General features: G+C 42.0%; 1 protein-coding gene across 8 annotated transcripts in view; it reads left to right on the forward strand.

Annotated features, from left to right (window-relative positions):
* The first annotated feature begins 2,224 nt into the window (after window positions 1-2,224).
* Window positions 2,225-25,762, forward strand: part of rbm33a (RNA binding motif protein 33a) — a 45,992-nt gene continuing 22,454 nt past the window's right edge. For 7 of the 8 annotated variants that reach the window (XM_021563024.2, XM_021563030.2, XM_021563028.2 and 4 more), the window contains exons 1-8: window positions 2,225-2,432; window positions 3,034-3,109; window positions 7,877-7,925; window positions 8,472-8,542; window positions 8,672-8,927; window positions 10,579-10,686; window positions 15,338-15,518; window positions 15,694-15,905. In XM_021563024.2, coding sequence (XP_021418699.2) covers window positions 2,414-2,432; window positions 3,034-3,109; window positions 7,877-7,925; window positions 8,472-8,542; window positions 8,672-8,927; window positions 10,579-10,686; window positions 15,338-15,518; window positions 15,694-15,905 — 972 coding nt within the window. In that variant the 5' untranslated portion in view covers window positions 2,225-2,413. Of the gene's footprint in view, window positions 2,433-3,033; window positions 3,110-6,199; window positions 6,279-7,876; window positions 7,926-8,471; window positions 8,543-8,671; window positions 8,928-10,578; window positions 10,687-15,337; window positions 15,519-15,693; window positions 15,906-25,762 lie in introns of those variants that run through there. The other variant, XM_021563031.2, reaches the window with a different exon arrangement.

Below are 25,762 nucleotides of genomic sequence, written 5' to 3' on the forward strand. Positions count from 1 at the left end.
AGTAAAAATTCCCTGTCTTAGGTCAGTTAGAATCGCCACCTTTATTTTAAGAATGAGAAATTTCAGAATAATAGTACAGAGAATGATTTATTTCAGCTTTTATTTCTTTCATCACATTCCCAGTGGGTCAGAAGTTTACATACACTCAATCAGTATTTGGTAGCATTGCCTTTCAATTGTTAAACTTGAGTCAAACATTTCAGGTAGCCTTACACAAGCTTCCCACAATAAGTTGGGTGAATTTTGGCCCATTCCTCCTGACATAGCTGGTGTAACTGAGTCAGGTTTGTAAGGCCTCCTTGCTCGCACATGCTTTTTCAGTTCTGCCCACACATTTCATATAGGATTGAGGTCAGGGTTTTGTGATGGCCATTCCAATACCTTGACTTTGTTGTCCTTAAGTTATTTTGCCACAATTTTGGAAGTATGCTTGGGGTCATTGTCCATTTGGAAGACCCATATGCGACCAAGCTTTAACTTCCTGACTGATGTCTTGAGATGTTGCTTCAATATATCCACATAATTGTCCTACCTCATGATGCCATCAATTTTGTGAAGCTCACCAATCCATCCTGCAGCAAAGCCCCCCGACAACATGATGCTGCCACCCCGTGCTTCACGGTTGGGATGGTATTCTTCGACTTGCAAGCCTCCCCCTGTTTCCTCCTACCATATCAATGGTCATTATGGCCAAACAGTTCTATTTTTGTTTCATCAGACCAGAGGACATTTCTCCAAAATGTACAATCTTTGTCCCCATGTGCAGTTGCAAACCGTAGTCTGGCTTTTTTTATGGCAGTTTTGGAGCAGTGGCTTCTTCCTTGCTGAGCGGCCTTTCAGGTTATGTCGATATACGACTCGTTTTACTGTGGATATAGATACTTTTGTACCTGTTTCCTCCAGCATCTTCACAAGGTCCTTTGCTGTTGTTCTGGGAGTGATTTGCACTTTTTGCAGCAAAATACGTTCATCTCTAGGTGACAGAACGCATCTCCTTCCTGAGCGGTATGACGGCTGCATGGTCCCATGGTGTTTATACTTGCATACTATTGTTTGTACAGATGAACATGGTACCTTCAGGCATTTGTAAATTGCTCCCAAGGATGAACCAGACTTGTGGAGGTCTACAGTGTTTTTTCTGAGGTCTTGGATTTCTTTTGATTTTCCCATGATGTCAAGCAAAGAGGCACTGAGTTTGAAGGTAGGCCTTGAAATACATCCACACCTCCAATTGACTCAGAGGATGTCAATTAGCCTATCAGAAGCTTCTAAAACCATGACATCATTTTCTGGAATTTTCCAAGCTGTTTAAAGGCACAGTCAACTTAGTGTATGTAAACTTCTGACCCACTGGAATTGTGATACAATGAATTATACATTAAATAATCTGTCTGTAAACTGTAAACAATTGTTGGAAAAATACTTGTGTCATGCATAAAGTAGATGTCCTAACCGACTTGCCAAAACTATAGTTTGTTAACAAGAAATTTGTGGAGTGGTTTAAAAACGAGTTTTAATGACTCCAACCTAAGTGTATGTAAACTTCCGATTTCAACTGTATATACCATTAGGGGAGCCTGAAGATATATAATACAGTTGTTTAGAGATAACAATTGTTATAAAGCAGTAACATGGGGAAACTTGTCCCCCCCAGCAATCCAATGCAAATCAATGAATCCTAAATCAGCATTTTCCAAATCATGCTACTTTAGGATGATTTGGACATGATTTGGTGCGGAAATTAGAAGAGGGACTTTACAACAACATCTCATCTTAGTGAGAATGTTAATAGTGAGATGTGCAATGCCATTTTGTTAAAAAGTTTAAAAAGTGTAAACTGTAGCCACTAATTTCAATTCATAGTTTGTTTGCCTAAGCATTACCATCATACACATACCAATTTTTTTTCCAAACTTTTATTTTTTGTGTCAGTAATTGGACATTGTTGTTAGGGGGGCTAGTTACCACACGTTACCCAAATTACTGATATTGTATAGCTAGTGTATTGTAGACTATATTTCATGTTTCAGTATCTCCTACTCTAGTTAAGAAAATATGTATACTTTTACAGTTTCATTCATTATGTATTAATGTAATTAGATATCGTGCATACTTATTGGGTCTCATGAAGTGCATAGGTTAACCAAACGATCTAGGATCAGTTTATCCTACACACAAATATTAAATGGATATGTAGTAGGCAAAATAAACTTTCTTCGGATCAGGGCTTAGGAAGGACATGATTCTATCCCAGAATGCATCAGAACATATTCACTCTGTAATGGTTATGTTCAGATTCTCTGCCGATTGTTGTAAACAACGTTAGCTTGATTTAAACACGAAGGAGTAAACATTTCAATGTATTCTTCAATTATATAGAATTTCGCCTACACTGAGGAAACCGGCTTGCGTGATGGCGGACAGCCCCGGAGGTATGGTTACTACAATTATTTCGGTAGAGTTTTGGCTTTCTAGCTAACACGTTTGGTTTGCTAGCCAGACGAGATAGGCCTAAAATGTAGCTAGCTATGATAATTAATCCATAAACACTATAGGCATCACGATACAAGTTCATTCGGTGTTGTATTTAGTTCCAAAGTTTTACTATGCATGTTACCGTGTTGTCTAGTGTGCTGATCATTTTAGCCAACAACCGAGTGGGAAAGGCCACAGTTAGCTACCGTTCGCTAACTAACGTTGCATTGGATAACGTTAGATTGTTGCTACATTTTCATTGCTTTGAACTATCTAAAACAGCCTAAATATCATTAAAAGCACTAAACAATTATTGCTTAGTAAACTGTTATAGCTAGTTGACCATTCATTCATTGAAACAGCAGGGGTTGTCAATTGCGGTATTTCGTTTTTCTAATGGATTTGCCCGAGTTTTCACATCTGGTTTCCCTCATCATCGTCATCATCATCATTTGCCAGTTAGAAAGCAAATATGTGCAATGTTTGTGGCCCTCAAGGACTGGGGTTGTAGACCCTGCCATCAAACAAGTTAACAGAGCCTTGTCTTTTTGTTTTCAGATGATGACTTTGAAGATTATGACAAGCCAGGTGCTGAGAGATCACGCAGGAGGAGAGGCGAAGATGATTTAGACAGGTATCTCAGCTGCTTGTTGTAACATACTGTGGCTCTCAAACTCTAGGCAGCATTCTGCCTCCTCCTAACAGTTCTCAGCCATTCACTTCGCCCATGACTGTCTCATGGGAACTACAATCCCGACACTGTGTTTTAACATTTAGAAACATCAAATCAAACTTTATTTGTCACATGCTCCAAATACAACAGGTGAAATACTTACTTACAAGCCCTTAACCAACAATGCAGTTCAAGAAAGAGTTAAGAAAATATTTACCAAATAATCTAAAGTAACACAAAATAACAAGGCTATATACAGGGGGTACCGGTACCGAGTCAATATGCGGGGGTACAGGTTAGTCGAGGTAATTTGTATGTGTAGGTAGGGGTAAAGTGACTATGCATAGATAATAAACAGTGAGTAGCAGCAATGTAAAAACAGATGGGGGGGGGGGGGGGGTCAATGTAAATAGTCCCGGGTGGCCATTTAATTAGTTGTAAAGCAGTCTTATGGCTTGGGAGAAGAAGCTGTCAAGGAACCTTTTGGTCCTAGACTTGGCGCTCCGGTACCTCCTGCCGTGTGGTAGCAGAGAGAACAGTCTAAGACTTGGGTGACTGGAGTCTTTCACAATTTTTGGGGCTTTCCTCTGACACCGCCTAGTATATAGGTCCTGGATGGCAGGAAGCTTGGCCCCAGTGATGTACTGGGCCGTAGGCACTACCCTCTGTAGTGTCTTACGGTCAGTTGCTCAGCAGTTGCCATACCAGGCAATGCTGCAACCGGTCAGGATGCTCTCGATGGTGCAGCTGTAGAACTTATGGATGATCAGGGGATCCATGCCAAATCTTTTCCATCTCCTGAGGGAGACTGAAAAGCCCTGTTGTTCATGACTGTCTTGATGTGTCTGGACCGTGATCGTTCATCGGTGATGTGGACACCAAGGAACTTGAAACTCTCGACCCCATCCACTACAGCCCCGTTAATGTCAATGGGAGCCTGCTCGGTCCCCCTTTTTCTGTAGTCCACGATCAGCTCCTTTGTCTTGTTCACATTGAGGGACAGGTTGTTGTCCTGGCATCACACTGACCTCCCTATAGGCTGTCTCTTCGTTGTTGGTAATCAGGCCTAACGCTGTTGTGTCAGCAAACTTAATGATGGTGTTTGAGTCGTGTTTGGCCATGCAGTTGTGGGTGAAAAGGGAGTACAGGAGGGGACTAAGCACGCACCCCAGAGTGGCCCCAGTGTTGCGGATCAGTGTTGCAGACGTGTTGTTGCCTACCCTTACCACCTGGTGGTGGCCTGTCTGGAAGTCCAGGATCCAGTTGCGGAGGGAGGTATTTAGTTCCATGTTCCTTAGCTTAGTGATGAGCTTTGTGGGCACCTATGGTGTTGAGCTGTAGTCAATGAACAGCATTCTCACGTAGGTTTTCCTGTTGTCCAGGTGGGAAAAGGCAGTGTGGAGTGCGATTGAGATTGCGTCATCTGTTGGGGTGGTATGTAATTTGGAGTGGGTCTAGGGTATCTGAGATGATGTCGTTGTGAGCCATGACTAGCCTTTCAAAGCACTTCATGGCTACCGATGTGGGTGCTACGGGGCGGTAATCATTTAGGCAGGTTACCTTTGCTTCCTTGTGCACAGACTATGGTAGTCTGCTTGAAACATGTAGGTATTATAAACTCGGCCATGGAGTGGTTGAAAATGGCAGTTAAGACACTTGCCAGTTGGTCCACGCATGCTTTGAGTACACGTCCTGGTAAACTAAAGCAGGAAGAACCATCTGGCCCCGCTGCTTTGTGAATGTTGACCTGTTTAAAGGTCTCGCTCACATCAGCTGCAGAGAGTGTTATCATACAGCCGCCCGGAACAGCTGGTGCTCTCATGCATGTTTCAGTGTTGCTTGCCTCGAAGCGAGCATAAAGGCATTTAGCTCATCTGGTAGGCTCGCGTCACTGGGCAGCTCGCGACTGGGTTTACCTTTGTAGTCCGTAATAGTTTTCAAGCACTGCCTCATCTGACGATCGTCAGAGCCGGTGTAGTAGGATTCAATCTTATTGACGCTTTGCCTGTTTGATGGTTCGTCTGAGGGCATGGCTGGATTTCTCATAGGCGTCCGGATTAGTGTCCCACTCCTTGAAAGCGTCTGCTCTAGCTTTTAGCTCGATGTGGATGTTGCCTCTAATCCATGGCTTCTGGTTGGGATATGTACACACGGTCACTGTGGGGACGACGTTGTCGATGCACTTATTGATGAAGCCGATTATTGTGGTGGTATACTCCTCAATGCCATTGGATGAATCCTGGAACCTATTCTAGTCTGTGCTAGCAAAAGAGTACTGAATCCGCGTCACAGGACTATCTGACCACTTTCGTATTGAGCGAGTCACTGGCACTTCCTGCTTTAGTTTTTGCTTGTAAGCAGGAATCAGGAGGATATAATTATTGTCAGATTTGCCAAATGGAGGGCAAGGGAGAGCTTTGTATCTGCCTCTGTGTGTGGAGTAAAGGTGGTCTAGAGTTTTTCTTTTCTCCCTCTGGTTGCACATATGCTGGTAGAAATGAGGTTAAACGGATTTAAGTTTGTCTGCATTAAGGTCCCCGGCCAGTAGAAGCACCACTTATGGATGAGCATTCTCTTGTTTGCTTATGGCCTTACACAGCCTGTTGAGTGCGGTCTTTGTGCCAGCTTCGGTTTGTGGTGGTAAATAGACGGCTACGAATAATATAGATTTGAACTTTCTTGGTAGATAGTGTGGTCTACAGCTTACATAAGATACTCTACCTCAGGCGAGCATTACCTCGAGACTTTAATATTAGACATCGCACACCAGCTGTTATTGACGAATACACAATCTTACAAGACGTAGCTTCTCTGTCCTGCCAATGGTTGGAAAATCCCGCCAGCTCTGTTATCCGTGTTGTCGTTCAGCCACGACTCTGTGAAATTGTTAGGATCATCTTGATCGTTTATCATCCATTTTGTTTTCCAATGATTGCATGTTGGCCAATATAACGGATGGTAGTGGGGGTTTACTCACTCGCCTACGAATTCTTAGAAGGCAGCCCAACCTCCGCTCTCTTTTTCTATGTCTTTTCTTCTCACAAATCACAGAGATTTGGGCCTGTTCCTGAGGAAAGCAGTATTTCCTTCGCTTTGGACTCGTTAAATAAAAATCTTTGTCCAGTTCGAGGTGAGTAATCGCTGTTCTGATGTCCAGAAGTTATTTTCGGTCATACGAGATGGTAGCAGCAACGATATGTACAAAACAAGTTTAAAAAAATAGCACACTTGGTTAGTAGCCCGTAAAACGGCAGCCATCCACTCCTGCGACATTCTCAACTATTAATAATCATTGCTTGCGTTACTGCCCTTATCTTTCATCAGCGAGAAAGAATACTTAAATAAAATGAAATATACACTTACTGTAGCAGTTTTACACAGATCCATACAGCTATGGGTGCCTCCATCCGACGAAAATACACTTCTACACTTCCCGAGTTACACTTACCCACAGGTGTTCGGAACATGCTAGATAGCTAATTAGCACAGGTGGTCGCCTCCTGTCTTCCTTCTGTTTTCCGTAAACAAGCTTTGTAAGATGGAGATATGGCCGTGTGGGAACACTAACCTACATAAGGGACGCCGATGGCATTTCCCGTATGATTGATGAGGATCTCCATATTCCAAATATACGGTCCCTTACTAGACGTCCGCAAATGTTTTTAAAATAGGCCGACGGCCTCAGGCCATGCCCCTAGATAGCTAATTAGCACAGGTGGTCGCCTCCTGTCTTCCTTCTGTTTTCCGTAAACAAGCTTTGTAAGATGGAGATATGGCCGTGTGGGAACACTAACCCTATAAAAGTGTGTCAATTTAACCTTAAAAAAAAAAGATTTCCAACAGATATGAAAGATAAGGTCCTTATGCTTCCAATACCGAACATCAAGTGATGGGTGTTAATATTCAGAACTAGCGTCGGGGCTCTAGACAACACTTCCCCATGCAGAAGTCGCCTTCGTCCAATGACTCTTATGTTTAATGGAACTGAGAGTCATGATCAAGGGCTAGGTGTAACATGACCGTTTTAAACCTTTTTGCAAGTTTGCATGCTTTTTCCCTTTACTGCACTCAGTTTTGGGCTTGTCCTCTGATATTAGGCTATACTAGTACAGTAGTACTCCAACTTTGAAGCCCATAACTCATGCACAAAACATAGGCCTAAAATAGATTTTAGGCAGAGACTTTCTCTTGCGGAGACTTTGTCACAACGTGTGTTCATGAATGGAGCTTGGCGATTAAATACAAAAAGGATACTGTTGTAATTTAGACTAAACAATTTTCACAACACTAAGAAACAATATGACTATAATGAGCTTATGATCTGAATATGATGTAGGTTTTTATGAGAGAACCTGGTAAGAGAGTATTTGAGGTGGTACATTTTTAAGTGCTTTCTCCTGTTTGGGACCAACTGAACATGACCCAGGAACGATACAGTGACTGCAGCATATGAGAACAACATTTCTATCGCTACTATACGGGCCTTGCAGAGTCAGGCCTAGTGTAAAAATTGTGGAACATAGGCATCTGCTTATCGTAAACATGCCGTGTAAGAATGTAGCCTATTGCCCAGCCTTGCTCATGAGAATGACAATTTAGGCTTCATTAAATAATCTTGTCTAGTCTAGCTGTAGACATCTGTGGAGAGTAGACCAATACCTAGCTTTGTAAACCGAGTCAGCGTAGCTCCTTTTATCTGGCTAACTTGGTTGATCTCTTCTCTTAAAGTGATCTTGAGAGTGATTTGCTGGAGGAGGATTGGCTGACAGCCAAAAAGGTAAGACAAAGAACTCTCCCTGGCTTCTGTTTGTGATTCATAGATGCCTCTGCCATGCTAACCTATTATGCATGCCGTTATTAATGTAGCCTACCAGCTGTAGGATTGGTGAAATAGCCTAGATCCCATAGACTTCACAGTGACGTGGGATTTTGCAGTAGTCTTTTGACAGGGGGCTCCAACACAGGGGCGTTTATTGATGTGAACCAGGAGGAAGTACAGTGGGCAAAATAAAGTATCTTAACCTGCCCAGATTGCCTTCACCACATGGGAATAAAGCATACTTTTGGACTGGGGGAGACCCCCCCCATGTTTATTTAAACTCACAATTTTATTGATTCAAATATTGACTTAATCTGTTAGATTAGCAATCCGATTTGAACATGCGTAGGCCTGCACATTCAATCATAATGTAACTTTTGGTTGATATTCGGGGAGTTGTGTTATAGTCGACCTTGCCATTTTAAAGCCTGGGCTTGCAAGGAATAAACAACATGAGCTAAAACATACTGATCCGTTTCTGGCTTGTTTTTCTTGTTTTTTTAGGATCCCTCAGAAGTGTCAGATGAGGAATTGAACGATGACCTTCTACAAAGCGATGAAGAAGATCAAAACATGTAAGTAAATTGTATCCACGTTGTCTGATCATGCTATTTGCGTTTCCATACTTAGTCTTTAGACACTTGATGTGCCAATTTTTGAGCTACAGTGTCCTTTGTTTATAATTGTGTTTTTTTGCCTTTCAGCGGCCAGGGCGTTAGCCTCAATGCTACTCTTTGCGAATTTGACCAGCAGGTGAACCCCATAGACTACCCAGAAAAAGGAGATATAGGCGATATAGAGGGGGGCTGCCAGCAGGAGGGGGGAGAGTACATGGACGAGTACAGCCTGCCCAATGACATGGAGATACCAGACGGCCAAATGGAATACTCAGGAGAACAGGCTGGGGGCGACGGAGTGTTAGACATTCAAATCAATGAGCCTCTAGACGATGAATTTCAAGTGAGTCCTCGTCTCCCCTCTTTCTATTTTACTCCATTGCATCTTGAAACGATAACTTAAATTTATTTCCCTGTCTCAGGTTTTAGGGGGCACGTATCAAATATATTCAGGGGACTCTAAAGGGGATGTGTGTTGGATAGGGGTTGAAGGTGTGGGGGGGGATTCATTATCACTCTCTGCCAGTTGATTTTTCCTTTTGTTGACAAAGATGGTGTTGACATCTTGTTTGGCAGTAGGTAGGTAATGCTCTGGGGTCTGTCGGCTGTGACGCCTGGTGCCATTGAGCCCTGTATATTTGTCTGGCTAAGGCCACTTTGTGCGAGGAAGAAGCGCTGCCAATCGGCCGAGGTTAACGCGGGGGGGCTTTTATATCGGGCGCTCGACTCTGATAAAGTCGTACATTGATGGAAAGATTACTGACCTTCCTAAGGACAACATACAGTCCTGAAGTGTGATGAAATGATTGATGCGATTTCCTCTAGTTATTTCCCAAACCCCTAAGACAAGAGTGAAGAGGGGAAAAGATAAGACTAGATCCATGTGACGTCTGTTATAGTCCTATTTCCTAAGGTGTGATGCCTGACAAAAGAAGCATTCACTTTTTTTTCATTTTTTTTTTACACACTGAAGATAAAACCTTTGATATTCTAAGTAGGGTTGCACGGTTCTACTTCATACTTACTTTGAAAAACCCCAGTGAGTACGCAGAGCACATTTGTGTGTAATAACTATGTTTACAAGGTCACTCAACTGCCCGGGCTTAAATACTTCTGTTTGCGGTGGTATTCAGAGGTAACACGTGGAACAGTTTTAAAGGATTAATTCCTTTCTGTTCCCTCGGGACAGTGTGTCCGTCTATCCTTCTGCTGCAACAGGTATTTGTCTGCAATATTATGTTTTGGGTTGGCAGGTTAATGGTGCAGAACACCAAACACTGTCCTGCGACCTACACACTGACCTCATTTGACAGTCATGAATCACCTAGTGGCTTCTCACTGGAAGTATGTTTTGAAATGAGTGTAATTACGTGAGTTGTGACCACATGGTATATCAAGTACATGTTGGCGAGCCAACGCTTTTTTTAAAATTATTAACGGAATTATCATATAACTGGAATCCCGGGTTTCCTGTGTGGGATGTTCCTCCTGGCATTGAGTCGTGAACTTATAGAGTGGGCAATTAAAGCAGTAGCTAGCGTGATGATATTTTCACTATCACTGATCCAGAGGTCGTTTCTATCTCCCCCCCACATTTCTGTATATCATGTCAAACATTTACATCTCATAGAATTTCAAATGCCGTCAGGAATTGGTAACAAAGCCTTCTCCCACTGTTATGTTAATTCAAGAGGCTCCCCCTTTCTAACCCCCCATAACAGTTCAATGTTTTCTCCTTTTATGCTCACTGTTAATATTTTCATTAAAAGGAAACGCGGCAGTATTTTTGGTTCAAGCGTTATTCCTTTCACATTTCCATGGGGATAAAGTTAGGCTAAACCCACACAGGCTGTAATCTCAGGCCAGTGTTAATATCCTGCTAGCATTGATAGTAAATATGAGCCATAATAGGATGGTAGAATGTACAATACATCTATGACACTTAGCCTATTTTGAATATTGACTCTGGATCTCTCTACTTGTTGTTGTTGTAGGCGGATGATTACTCACCAAGCTATGGAGGTGGAGAAAAGCAGGAGGAGCAGGCAGCGCAACAGGAAGCCCCAGAGGAGGAGGAGGTCTCTCAGCTCGCAGACACAGAGGTAGGAACAGAACGGGTCTCCTTCACTCACTGGCTTGCGTCCTAAATGGCACCCTCTTCCCTCTATATTCCCTATACAGGCCTTTACATTTTAGCCAGTTGTCCTTTGGACAAGTAGGACTTTTTAATATTTTTTATTTCTAAATTGTCCAAAAGCTCAAGTCGCTTGTCCCCCAAAATAATTTGTGGTCTGTAACACCATTTTTACATCATTGTATGATGCAAGAAGAAGCAGATCTGAAATTCATACAACCACTGCACATAAACTCAGCAAATAAAGAAACATCCTCTCACTGTCAACTGCGTTTATTTTAAGCAAACTTAACATGTGTAAATATTTGTATGAACATAACTAAATTCAACTACTGAGACCTTAACTGAACAAGTTCCACAGACATGTGACTAACATAAATTGAATAATCTGTCCCTGAACAAAGGGGGAGTCTAAATCAAATGTAACTGTCAGTATCTGGTGTGGCCACCAGCTGCTTTAAGTACCGCAGTGCATCTCCTCCTCATGGACTGCACCAGATTTGCCAGTTCTTGCTGTGAGATGTTACCCCACTCTTCCACCAAGGCACCTGCAATTTCCCGGACATTTCTGGGGGGGAATGGCCCTAGCCCTCACCCCCTGAACCAACAGGTCCCAGACGTGCTCAATGAGATTGAGATCCGGGCTCTTCGCTGGCCATGGCAGACCACTGACATTCCTATCTTGCAGGAAATCACTCACAGAACGACAATGCCACCAGCCACACTGCTCATGCTGGAGGGTCATGTCAAGATGACCCTGCGGGAAGGGTACCACATAAGGGAGGAGGATGTCTTCCCTGAAACGCACAGAGTTGACCTTAGCTGCAATGACAACAAGCTCAGTCCGATGATGCTGTGACACACCGCCCCAGATCATGATGGACCCTCCACCTCAAACGATCCCGCCTTGGTGTAACGCTCATTGCTTTGACGATAAATGCGAATCTGACCATCACCTCTGGTGAGACACAACCGCGACTCGTCAGTGAAGAGCACTTTTTGCCAGTCCTGTCTGGTTCAGCGACGGTGGGTTTGTGCCCATAGGCAACGTTGTTGTCGGCGATGTCTGGTGAGGACCTCACAGTATAGGCATTGCAATTCATTGCCCTGGCCACATCTGCAGTCCTCATGCCTCCTTGCAGCATGCCTAAGGCACTTTCACGCAGATGAGCAGGGACCCTGGGCATCTTTCTTTTGGTGTTTTTCAGAGTCCGTAGAAAGGCTTCTTTAGTGTCCTAAGTTTTCATAACCGTGGCCTTAATTGCCTACTGTTTGTAAGCTGTTAGTGTCTTAACTACAGTTCCACTGGTGCATGTTCAGTAATTGTTTATGGTTCATTGAACAAGCATGGGAAATGGTGTTTAAACCCTTTACAATGAAGATCTATGAAGTTATTTAGATTTTTACGAATTCTTTGAAAGACAGGGTCCTGAAAAAGGGCCGTTTCTCTTTTCTGTTGAGTTTATGTGAAAAAATATCAATGATGCTGATGCAACAGATCAGACCATTGAGCTTCAAATGTTGCTAAAGTTTTATTAATTCATATTATAAGCTCAACAATACACATATGGCTGTAAGCTTGGCGAATGTTCCAACATGCAATTAGCGGGAACGCACTTATCAAAAGTGCACCGCACGCTTGAGTGGTTTCATGTGACAGAGATGAAAATATCTGTTAGAAATTAAGAGAGACCTAAAGATGCATCAATTAGTGTTTACTGATATGACAAGGATTATGCCTTTGGCTGCTGGACAATAAAATGTTGATTTGAAAACTAATATGGCATGGGAAAAATGCTAGTTTCAATGGCATATTAAGTGTTTTATAAAATAATTCCCTCAATTTCTATGGTCATATTTTGGCTAGGCTACTTTGAAACAATGTACAGTGCCTTCCAGAAAGTATTCATTCTCCTTGACTTATCCCACATTTTGTTGTTACAGCTTGGATTCAAAAATAAATGAAACATCCATCTACACACACTACCCCATAATGACACTGTGAAACATTTTTGTATAATTTACATAAGTATTCACAAGTCTTTAAGAGCTTTGCACACCTGGATTGTCTAATATTTGCCCATTTTATTATTTTCAAAATTCTTCAATATCTGTCAAATTGTTTGTTCGTTGTTAGACAACCATTTTCAATCCTTGCCATAGATTTTCATGTAGATTTAAGTCAAACTGATAATCGACCACATTCACTGTCTTCTGTAAGCAACTGCAGTGTAGATTTGGTCTTGTGTTTTAGGTTATTGTTCTGCTGAAAGGTGAATTCATTTTCCAGTGTCTGGTGGAAAGCAGACTGAACCAATTTTTTTTGCCTGTGCTTAGCTCTATTACATGTCTTTAGTTATCCTGAAATTCCCAAGTCCTTAACAATTACAAGCATACCCATAACATGACGCAGCCACCACTATGCTTGAAAATATGGCGTGGTACTTTTGTTACGTTTGGGGCAGATCCAACAACACACAACACTTTGTATTCAGGACAAAAAGTGAATTGCTTTGCCACATTTTTAGCAGTATTACTTTAGTACCTTGTTTCAAAGAGGATGCATATTTTGGATTTTTTAAAATTATGTATAGGCTTCCTCCTTTTCACGCTCTAGTTAGTGTTGTGGAGTAACTACAATGTTGATCCACCCTCAGTTTTCTCCTATCACAGGCATTCAACTGTTTTAAAGTCATCATTGGTCTCGTGATGAAATCGTTGAGTGGGTTACTTCCTCTCTGGAAGTAAAGGATGCCTGTATCTTAGGAAGGACCCCTGTATCTTTTGTAGTGACTGGGTAATGTTCATTAGGGATAGCGGGACGCCTATCTGCTTGGATTTTCTTCAGATTTTCGCCTGCCATATCAGTTCTGTTTAGTCTCAGACATTATTTTAACAGTTTTAGAAACTTCAAAGTGTTTTCTATCCAATGCTACAAATTATAAGCATATCCTGGCTTCTGGGCCTGAGTAACAGGTAGTTTACTTTGGGAACATCAATCAGGCGGAAATTCAGGCCCTATCCCAGGTTGAATCATTTTCTAAATGCGGACCGCCTCCGCTCAGATTCAAGGTGGGTGATGTGTAGTGCGCAACAGGCACTGTCCTTCACTCTCTGGTCTTGTGACCATTTAGATGTTAATTATCCTTCATTATATCTGTCAAACATGATTATTTATGTACATGGAAAAATAGATTTGAATATTATTTCAATGTTTGCATCTCTGATCCAATTGTTGGCTTCTCTGATCTAATGATTGTTATATGTTTTTAAAGATTTTTTAAATATATATATATATATATATATATATATATATATATATATATATATATATATATATATATATATATATATATATATATATATATATATATATACAGTGCCTTGCAAAAGTATTCGGCCCCCTTGAACTTTGCGACCTTTTGCCACATTTCAGGCTTCAAACATAAAGATATAAAACTGTATTTTTTTGTGAAGAATCAACAAGTGGGACACAATCATGAAGTGGAACGACATTTATTGGATATTTCAAACTTTTTTAACAAATCAAAAACTGAAAAATTGGGCGTGGCTTCGAAAGAAGCATTTCAAGGTCCTGGAGTGGTCTAGCCAGTCTCCAGATCTCAACCCCATAGAAAATCTTTGGAGGGAGTTGAAAGTCCATGTTGCCCAGCAACAGCCCCAAAACATCACTGCTCTAGAGGAGATCTGCATGGAGGAATGGGCCAAAATACCAGCAACAGTGTGTGAGAACCTTGTGAAGACTTACGGAAAACGTTTGACCTCTGTCATTGCCAACAAAGGGAATATAACAAAGTATTGAGAAACTTATTTTATTGACCAAATACTTATTTTCCACCATAATTTGCAAATAAATTAATTAAAAACCCTACAATGTGATTTTCTGGATTTTTCTAATTTTGTCTGTCATAGTCTCTCATCTTTTTAAGTGGGAGAACTTTGACAATTGGTGGCTGACTAAATACTTTATTGCCCCACTGTATATTAATATGTTCCTTCCTCCCATTCCTCCAGCCAAATCCCAGGTACACCTTTGCAAATATGAGCTATCAGCTCTCTGCAGTATTCTATTATCCACTGAACAAGTTCAATTCAATGTGTTGTATTGAGTAGAAGAGTGAATTTCAGTGACAGGATTTTGTGTAGCACACATGGTGGGGCGAGCAGGACGCTAGGCCACATGGTACTGTGATACTACTCTGTATCGTGATACTTGGCCTGGTATTGTATCGTGACAACACTAGATGCAACACCATTCTTCCACGAGAAATTCCATCATTTGATGTTCTGTTGATGGTGGTGGAGAACGCTGAGACGGCCATGGCATATGGTTTACAGTGTTTTCATGCTCATCAACCCATTCAGTAACCACTCATGTCTTGTAGATAGGGACATCGTCCTCCTTTTGGTGGGGATATGGGGCCAAAATAATGTCCTGCCCAGCATTTGTATACATAAGCCTAAGCATGATGGGATGTTAAATGTTTAATTAACTACACCTGTGTGGAAGCACCTGCTTTCAATATCACATTGTATGGCTTTTCTATTTTGGCAGTTACCTGTATCTGATGGCTAAGATGATCCCTATATTTCTAAAGGCTGAGAATGAAGCAGAGCCAAAGGAAGAAGTGAAGGAGGAGGAAGACGAGGATGAAGAGGAAGACGACGATGGAGAGTCTGGCCGGTTGCGTTTCAAAACGGAGCGTAAAGATGTCACGTCTGGTGTTGTGCGGCTGGCGGATGCGGGAACCAAAAGACGGAACATTCCTGAAACATTAGGTACATTTATGTACAACCTTCGACTGTTATATAAACTGTAATATATTTTTGTGCTTTGTTTGGTTGAAGGGCATTTCAAGTTTAACGCCTGTACCTAAACTGTTTGGATCAAAAGAAAATGCTTGTATTTGAATGTTCTAATGTTAACCTTGTGGGGATTTGTTTTGCCCTCCAGAGCTGTCTGAAGAGGCCAAAGCAGGCCTGATGGAGTTTGAGGAGAAGGAGCGCCAGAGGAAGCAGGGCCGCTTTGGAGGCCGAGGAGGAGGATTCAGAGGTCGAGGATTAAGAGGGAGGTTCCCCGGATTTGGGATGGGAGACTTTGGTGGAGGAAGAGGACGAATGAATGACCTGAGGCTCCCAATGGTGGCTCTACATATGGGCATGCAGGTAAATCTTATTAAAATAATCTGACACAATATAAAAGGATTATCTATCTCTTGATATTCTGTAATGTCACTTTAAATTATAGAATTGTTTACGATTAGCTTACTTGAGTGTATGTGTGCAAGGCGATTTAAAGCTATGCTTGCAAAACTAATAAGGCACAGCTATGTAGACAATTGTTTTCTTGTTCTCACATGCCATTGTGATGGCATTGGATTTAGTTTCTCGCGGACTTTTTATTATTAGACATTTCTTGAAGCATATAATCCGTCCATTTAAGATGTTCCTCCATATACAGTTGAAGTCGGAAGTATACATGCACTTAGGTTGTCATTAAAGGGAGTCATTAAAACTCGTTTTTCAACCACTCCACACAAATTTCTTGTTAACAAACTATAGTTTTGGCAAGTCGGTTAGGACATCTACTTTGTGCATGACAAGTCATTTTTCCAACAATTGTTTATAGACAGATTATTTCACTTATAATTCACTGTATCACAATTCCAGTTGGTTAGAAGTTCACATATACTAAGTTGACTGTGCCTTTAAACTTCTTGGAAAATTCCAGAAAATTGTCATGGCTTTAGGAAGTGTACCTGTGGATGTATTTCAAGGCCTACCTTCAAACTCAGTGCCTCTTTGCTTAACATCATGGGAAAATCTAAATAAATCAGCGAAGACCTCAGAAAAACAATTGTAGACCTTCACAAGTCTGGTTCATCCTTGGGAGCAATTTCCAGACACCTGAAGGTACAACGTTCATCTGTACAAACAATAGTATGCAAGTATAAACACCATGGGACCACGCAGCCGTCATAAGGCTCACGAAGGAGATGCGTTCTGTCTCCTAGAGATGAACGTACCTTGGTGTGAACAGTGCAAATCAGTCCCAGAACAACAGCAAAGGACCTTGTGAAGATGTTGGAGGAAACCGGTACAAAAGTATCTATATCCACAGTAAAACGAGTCCTATGTCGACATAACCTGAAAGGCAGCTCAGCAAGGAAGAAGCCAGTGCTCCAAAACTGCCATAAAAAAGCCAGACTACGGTTTGCAACTGCACATGGGGACAAAGATTGTACTTTTTGGAGAAATGTCCTCTGGTCTGATGAAACAAAAATAGAACTGTTTGGCCATAATGACCAAAATTATGTGTGGAGGAAAAAGGGGGATGCTTGCAAGCAGAAGAACACCTTCGCAACCGTGAAGCGCAGGGTGGCAGCATCATGTTGTCGGGGGGCTTTGCTGCAGGATGGACTGGTGCACCTCACAAAATAGATGGCATCATGAGGAAGGACAATTATGTGGATATATTGATGCATCATCTCAAGACATCAGTCAGGAAGTTAAAGCTTGGTCGCAAATGGGTCTCACAAATGGACCATGACCCCAAGCATACTTCCAAAGTTGTGGCAAAATGGCTTAAGGACAACAAAATCAAGGTATTGGAGTGGCCATCATAAAGCCCTAACCTCAATCATGTAGAAAATTTGTCGGCAGAACTGAAAATGCGTGTGCGAGCAAGGAAGCCTGCTAACCTGACTCAGTTACACCAGCTCTGTCAGGAGGAATTGGCCAAAATTCACCCAACTTTTTGTGGAAGGCTACCCCAAACCTTTGACCCAAGTTAAACAATTTAAAGGCAATGCTACCAAATACTAATTGAGTGTATGTAAACGTGTGACCCACTGGGAATGTAATGAAATAAATAAAAGCTGAAATAAATCATTATCTCTAATATTATTCTGACATTTCACATTCTTGAAGTGGTGATCCTAACTTGCCTAAAATATAATTTTTACTAGGATTAAATGTCAGGAATTGTGAAAATCTGAGTTTAAATGTATTTTACTATGGTGTATGTAAACTTCTGACTTCAACTGTATGCAACGCTTTGGAAGGTTGAAGGTCACTTGTTGAACGTGGAAGGAGGGATAGCTCGGTTTGATGTTTTGAAGGTTATGTTTTGAAAATTATTCGAATGAAAAAGTTTGGTTACTTGTTTCCTTTTTTGGGGGGGGATCCTGCAACTCAGTTAGCCTCAGTTGCTGCGACCACTATATCTGTCCAGGGATCCTGCCTACCAAAAGTTAGAATGAAGAGCTGCTTGGCGTAGTAGATAGCCTAGCTGTTAACTAGCTAGCAAGGTTTATTTTACAGCTTGAACACAGACCGTGATGTAGTTATTCCTTGTGGCTGGGACTGCTATAGTGGGCATCAATATTTGACATGTTTTTATACAGTATATTATATTTACATCACATGCAACTCGTAATTAGACTATGGAATTAGCCTAACATTATCTGACTCAATAAAGATCTACAAGATGCAATAAAATATACAAGCTAGCATTAGGCAATGAGTTGACGTTGACTAGCAAGAATTGGTATGAAAATGGTCTGTCAAAGGCAGATATTTAATTAACATTGTACAATGAATGGATTTACAAACAAGGCATTAAGCATTACAAGGCATTATTCTAAGCATATAGATCCTAAGATTACAGAACAGGACAAAGCATGAATAAAGAGATGCTTTCTCAGCCAGGGGCCTGCAAGCCTAGGGATTGAGAATTGATCATACAACCTTCCTCCATGGTTTTGAAACAGGATGAGGGAACAGAGGCATTTAATTCCTTTTTTATATAAGAAATTCACCTTTTATTTAACCAGGTTGGCCAAGTTCTCATTTACAACTGTGACCTTGCCAAGATAAAGCAAAGCAGTGCAACAAAACAACAAGTTACACAAACATATAGAAAAATCTATGTACAGTGTGTGCAAATGTAGAGAGGTAGGCAATAAATAGGCCCTAGAGGTGAAAATAATTACAATTTAGCATTAATACTGAGTGATAGATGTGCTGATGATGATGTGCAAGTAGAGATACTGGGGTGCAAAAGAGCAAGAGGGTAAGTAATAATATGGGGATGACATTGTCGGGTGTGCTATTTACAGGTTGGCTGTGTACAGGTACAGTGATCGGTAAGCTGCTCAGACAGCTGATACTTAAAGTTAGAGAGGGAGATCTAAGACTCCAGCTTCAGAGATTTTTGCAATTTGTTCCAGTCATTGGCAGCAGAGAACTGGAAGGAAAGGCAGCCAAAGTAAGTGTTGGCTTTGGGGATGACCAGTGCAATGTACCTTTTGGAGTGCCTGCTACGAGTGGGTGTTGCTATGGTGACCAGTGAGCTGAAATAAGGCGGGGCTTTACCTGGTTAAGACTTTTATAGATGACCTGGAGCCAGTGGGTTTGGCGACGGATATGTAGTGAGGGCCAGCCAATGAGAGCATACAGGTCGCAGTGGTGGGTAGAATATGGGGCTTTGGTGATCAAACGGATGCCACTGTGATAGACGACATCCAGTTTGCGGTATTTGTTGTTGTCCACATATTCTAGGTCAGAACCGTCCATCCAGAGTAGTGATGCTAGTCGGGCGGGAGGGTGCGGGCAGCAATCAGTTGAAGAGCATGCGCTTAGTTTTACTAGAGTGTAAAAGTGGTTGGAGGCCATGGAAGGAGAGTTGTGTGGTGTTGACACTCGTTTGTTAGTACAGTGTCCAAAGAAGGGCCAGATGTATACAGAATGGTGTCGTCTGCGTAGAGGTTGATCAGAGAATCACCAGCAACAAGAGCGACATCATTGATATATACAGAGAAAAGAGTCGGCCCGAGAATTGAGCCCCGTGGCACCCCCATAGACTGCCAGAGACTGCCAACAGGCCCTCTGATTTGACACACGGAACTCTGTCTGAGAAGTAGTTGGTGAACCAGGCGAGGCAGTCATTTTAGAAGCCAAGGCTATTGAGTCTGCTGAAAAGAATGTGGCAATTGACAGAGTCGAAAGCCTTGGCGCTTTAGGGAGCGTTTGACAGTGATGAGGGGTGGTCGTTTGACCGCGGACCCAGTACGCACCCAGGCAATGCGGCAGTGATCGCTGAGATCCTGGTTGAAGACAGTAGAGGTGTATTTAGAGGGTAGTTTAGTCAGATTGATATCTAAGAGGGTGCCCATGGTTACGGATTTAGGGTTGTAACTGGTAGGTTCTTTGATTTGTGTGAGATTGAGGGCATCTTGCTTAGATTGTAGGACGGCCGGGGGTGTTAAGCATGTCCCAGTTTAGGTCACTTAACAGTGCGAACTTCCCTCAAACTGGGGGCCGAGGGGGGTCTATAACAAGCGGTAGCGGTGTGGGACTTGTTTCAGGAAAGGTGTATTTTTAACAGTAGAAGCTCGAATTGTTTTGGCACAGACCTAGAAAGTATGACGGAACTCTGCAGTAGATTGCAACTCTGTCCCCTTTGGAAATTCTATCTTGTTGCGAAATGTTATAGTTAGGGATGGAAATTTCAGGAATTTTGGTGGCCTTCCTAAGCCAGGATTCAGACACGGCTAGGACATCTGGGTTGGTGGAGTGTGCGAAAGCAGTGAATAAAACAAACTTGGGGAGGAGGCTTCTAATGTTAACATGCAAGAAACCAATGCTTTTACGGTTACAGAAGTCAACAAATGAGAGCGCCTGGGGAATGGGAGTGATGCTGGGGGCTGCAGGGCCTGGGTTAACCTCTACATCACTAGAGGAACAAAAGAGGAGTAGGATAAGAGTACAGCTAAAGGCTAAAATAACTGGTCGTCTAGTGCGTTCAGAACAGGGAGTAAAAGTAGCAAGTTTCTGGGCGTGGAAGAATAGATTCAAGGCATATTGTACAGACAAGGGTATGATAGGATGTGAGTACAGTGGAGGTAAGCCTAGGCATTGAGTGACGATGAGAGAGGTTTTGTCTCTAGAGGCACCATTTAAGCCAGGTGCTTGTTAAAACATCAACCGTTTGGCGAAGTAGGCTGTGATTCAATGATAAATTAACAGGCACCACATCGATTATAGCAGGACAAGCTAGATAAACTAGTAATATCATCAACCATGTGTAGTTAACTATTGATTATGTTCAGATTGTTTTTAATAAGATAAGTTTAATGCTAGCTAGCACCTTACCGTGGCTCCTTGCTCCACTCACGTAACAGGTAAGCCTGCCACGCAGTCTCCTCGTGGAGTGCAAAGTAATCGGCCATAATCGGTGTCCAAAAATGCAGATTACCGATTTGTTATGAAAACTTGAAATTGGCCCTAATTAATCGGCCATTCCGATTAATCTGTCGACCTCTAATATGTAGTAATGAAAGACTAAAATTGCTGTTTTGAATTTGGTCAAGTTTAGTGTGGGAGAGGTGGAAAAACTATTATCCATCAATAATGATAAGCCACCAGGTATAGAAAACCTTAATGGGAAACTATTGAGAATGGTAGCAGACTTTATTCCCACCCCTATTTGCTACAGTGCCTTGCAAAAGTATTCATCCCCTTTGGCGTTTGTCCTATTTTGTTGCATTACAACCTGTAATATACATTTTATTTTTATTTGGATGTCATGTAAAGGACATACACAAAATAGTCCAAATTGGTGAAGTGAAATTTTAAAAATTGTTTCAAAAACAGAAAAGTGGTATGTGCATATGTATTTACCCCCTTTGCTATAAAGCCCCTAAATAAGATATGGGCAACAAATTACCTTCAGAAGTCACATAATTAGTTAGATTGCACACAGGTGGACTTCATTTAAGTGTCACATGATCTCAGTGTGTATATACACCTGTTCTGAAAGGCCCCACTGAAGGGCCCAACCCTGGTTTATGGATTAACATTTAAATGTCTTGGAATGGCCTAATCAAAGCCCAGAACTCAATCCAATTGAGAATCTGTGGTATGATTTAAAGATTGCTGTACACCAGCGGAACCCATCCAACTTGAAGGAGCTGGAGCAGTTTCGCCTTGAAGAATGGGCAGAAATCCCAGTGGCTAGATATGCCAAGCTTATAGAGACGTACCCCAAGAGACCTGCAGCTGTAAGTGCTGCAAAAGGTGGCTCCACAAAGTATTGACTTTGGGGCTGGTGAATAGTTATGCATGTTCAAGTTTTCTGTTTTTTTTGTCTTATTTCTTGTTTGTTTCACACAAAAATATTTAGCATCTTCAAAGTGGTAGGCATGTTGTGGAAATCAAATGATACAATCCCCCCAAAAAATCCCCCTATTTTAATTCTAGGTTGTAAGGCAACAAAATAAGAAAAATGCCAAGGAGGGTGAATACTTTCGCAAGCCACTGTATATATTTAACCAAAGCCTAAAGGAGTGTGTCCACAGGTGTGGAAGGAAGCTAAAGTAATTCCACTACCTAAAAATAGTAAAGCACCCATTGCTGGTTCTAACAGCTGCACAATCAGTTTGCTATCTGTTCTTAGTAAATTGATGGAGAGAATTGTGTTTGACCAAATAAGTTAACTACTGACTTTCAGCATGCATATAGGGCACTCAACAGTACTGCACTGACTCAGATGACTGATTTGGTTAAAATAAATGGATAATAACATGATAGTTGGAGCTGTATTGTTAGAAATCAGTGCAGCCTTTGATGTTATTGATCATAAATTGTTAGACAACTAAACTCACTTGCTACGGCTATACATTGCCTGCCATCACATGGTTGGAGAGTTATTTATCCAATAGAACCCGGATTTTGTTCTTCAATGGAAGCATCTCTAATATCAGATATGTCCAGTGCGTTGTCCCTCTGGGCACTTCCCTTTAGCCGTTAATCTTCTCTATTTTTACAAATTGTTTTACACAAAGCTATACTGAAAAAAGTATAAATGCCACATGTAATGTGTTGGTTTCATGAGATTAAATAAAATAAATGTTCCATACACTCACAACAGGCTTATTTCTCTCAAATTTTGTTTAGAAATTTGTTTACATCCCTGTTGGTGAGCATTTCTCGTTTGCCAAGATAATCCACCTGACAAGTGTGGCATATCAAAAAGCTGATTAAACAGCATTATCATTACACAGGTGCACCATGTGTTGGGGACAACAAAAGGCCATTCTAAAATGTGTAGTTTTGTCACAACACAATGCCACAGACGTCTCAAGCCTTTGAGGGAGCTTGCAATTGGCATGCTGACTGCAGGATTGTCCACCACACCTGTTTCCAGAGAATGTTATGTTAATTTCTCTACTATAAACCCCGTCCAACTGCGTTTTTAGAGAATTTGGCAGTAAGTCTAACCAGCCTCATAACCGCAGACCACGTTTAACCACACCATCCCAGGACTTCCACATCCGGCTTCTTCACCTGCGGGATCGTCTGAGACCAGCCACCCGGACAGCTGATGAAACTGTGGGTTTGCACAACCAATTAATTTCTGCACGAACTTTCACAAACCGTATCAGGGGGTCTTGACCTGACAGCAGTTCGGCGTTGTAACGGACTTCAGTGGGCAAATGCTCACCTTCGATGGCCGCTGATGAATCCCGGTTTCAACTGTAAACATCAGTATGGCGTTGTGTGGGTGAGAGGTTTGCTGATGTCAATGTTGTGAACAGAACCTCACCGCCACCATGGGGCAATGGTATGGGCAGGCATAAGCTACGGAAAACAAACACATTTGTATTTTATCAATGACAATTTGAATGCAAAGATACCGTGATGAGATCCTGACACCCATTATCATGCCATTCATCCAACGCCATCACCTCATGTTTGTTTCATAATGTATAGCCCCATGTGGCAAGGATATGTACACTTCCTGGAAGCCAAAAATGTCCCAGTTCTTCCATGGCCTGCATACTCACCAGACATGTCACCCGTCGAGCATGTTTGGGATGCTCTGGATCGACGTGTACGACAGAATTCTCTAATTCCGGCCAATATCCAGAAATTTTGCATCGGCATTGAAGAGTGGATTAGGATTAAATCCATAGATTAGGGCCTAATGAATTTATTTCAATATAACTGTAAATTTAATTTATATGTAACTCTTTGAAATTGTTGCATATTGCGTTTATTTTTGTTCAGTGTAGGACTATGTATGAGAGTATGGATTATTCCATACTCTACATGTCAGCACCCAATGCCAGTGAACTCACTGACATTATTAATGAGTTAGTCAGTATCACAATGGGTGATTTTAATAAAAATACAACTAAAACGAAAAGCATTGTATTTGGTTCAAAACATTCTCTAAGACCTAAACCTCAATTGGAGTTGTACATAAAGGGAGTGACCATTGAGGAAGTTAAACTTCTTTGTAGAACATTGGATGGTCAGTTATCATGGGCAAGTCATATTGACAAAGGTTTTGTAAAGATGAGGGGTATATCTGTTATAATTTTTGACACATTAACTGTTTGTTGTTCAGGCTCTGGTCTTGTTCAATCTTGATTACTGTCTGGTAATATGATCAAGTGCAGCATAGAAAGACCTAACAAAGCTGCAGCTGGCTCAAAACAGATGCCTTGCCCTTAACTGCACATAGAGAACTAACATCAACAGTGTTTCCTGGTTGAGATATTAACTGCTTCTCTTTTAGTTATGAGAAATATTAGTGACACAAATTCCAGATTTTCTGCATAATCAAATAACTTTCAGCTCAGACACGCATACATACCCCACAAGACATGCCACCAGGGGTTTCTTCACAGTCCCCAAGTCCAAAACAAAATCATGGCAATGTGCGGTTTTAGACAGAGCCTTGATCGCATGGAGCTCCCATCTCTAATTACTCAAGCAAAATTACCTTCAAAAAAAAAGATTACAAAATAACTTGTGGAATGAGGTGGACTTTGAGGGGACACACATTATTTTATTTGTACTGTTTGGATTATTATTTTTGTTGCATTGTTTGTACAAAACATTAGGAACAACTTCCTAATATTGAGTTTCACCCACTTTTGCCATCAGAACATTTTTCATTTGTTGGGGCATGGCCTCTACAAGGTGTCAAGCATTCTACAGGGATGCTGGCACATGTTGACTCAATGCGTCCCACAGTTGTCAAGTTGGCTGGATGTCCTGTGGGTGGTGGACCTTTCGTGATACATACTCATTTAAATCAAATCAAATGTATTTATATAGCCCTTCGTACATCAGCTGATATGTTAAAGTGCTGTACAGAAACACAGCCTAAAACCCCAAACAGCAGGCAATGCAGGTGTAGAAGCACGGTGGCAAGAAAAACTCCCTAGAAAGGCCAAAACCTAGGAAGAAACCTAGAGAGGAACCAGGCTATGTGGGGTGGCCAGTCCTCTTCTGGCTGTGCCGGGTGGAAATTATAACAGAACATGGCCAAGATGTTCAAATGTTCATAAATGACCAGCATGGTCCAATAATAATAAGGCAGAGCAGTTGCAACTGGAGCAGCAGCACGGCCAGGTGGACTGGGGACAGCAAGGAGTCATCATGTCAGGTAGTCCTGGGGCATGGTCCTAGGGCTCAGGTCCTCCGAGAGAGAGAAAGAAAGAGAGAAGGAGAGAATTAGAGAACGCACACTTAGATTCACACAGGACACCGAATAGGACAGGAGAAGTACTCCAGATATAACAAACTGACCCTAGCCCCCCGACACATAAACTACTGCAGCATAAATACTGGAGGCTGAGACAGGAGGGGTCAGGAGACACTGTGGCCCCATCCGAGGACACCCCCGGACAGGGCCAAACAGAAAGGATATAACCCCACCCACTTTGCCAAAGCACAGCTCCCACACCACTAGAGGGATATCTTCAACCACCAACTTACCATCCTGAGACAAGGCTGAGTATAGCCTACAAAGACCTCCGCCACGGCACAACCCAAGGGGGGGGGGGCGCCAACCCAGACAGGATGACCACATCAGTGAATCAACCCACTCAGGTGACGCACCCCCTCCAGGGACGGCATGAGAGGGCCCCAGTAAGCCAGTGACTCAGCCCCTGTAATAGGGTTAGAGGCAGAGAATCCCAGTGGAAAGAGGGGAACCGGCCAGGCAG

The sequence above is a fragment of the Oncorhynchus mykiss genome, chromosome 15, assembly GCF_013265735.2.
Source record: "Oncorhynchus mykiss isolate Arlee chromosome 15, USDA_OmykA_1.1, whole genome shotgun sequence".
Taxonomy (NCBI): domain Eukaryota; kingdom Metazoa; phylum Chordata; class Actinopteri; order Salmoniformes; family Salmonidae; genus Oncorhynchus; species Oncorhynchus mykiss.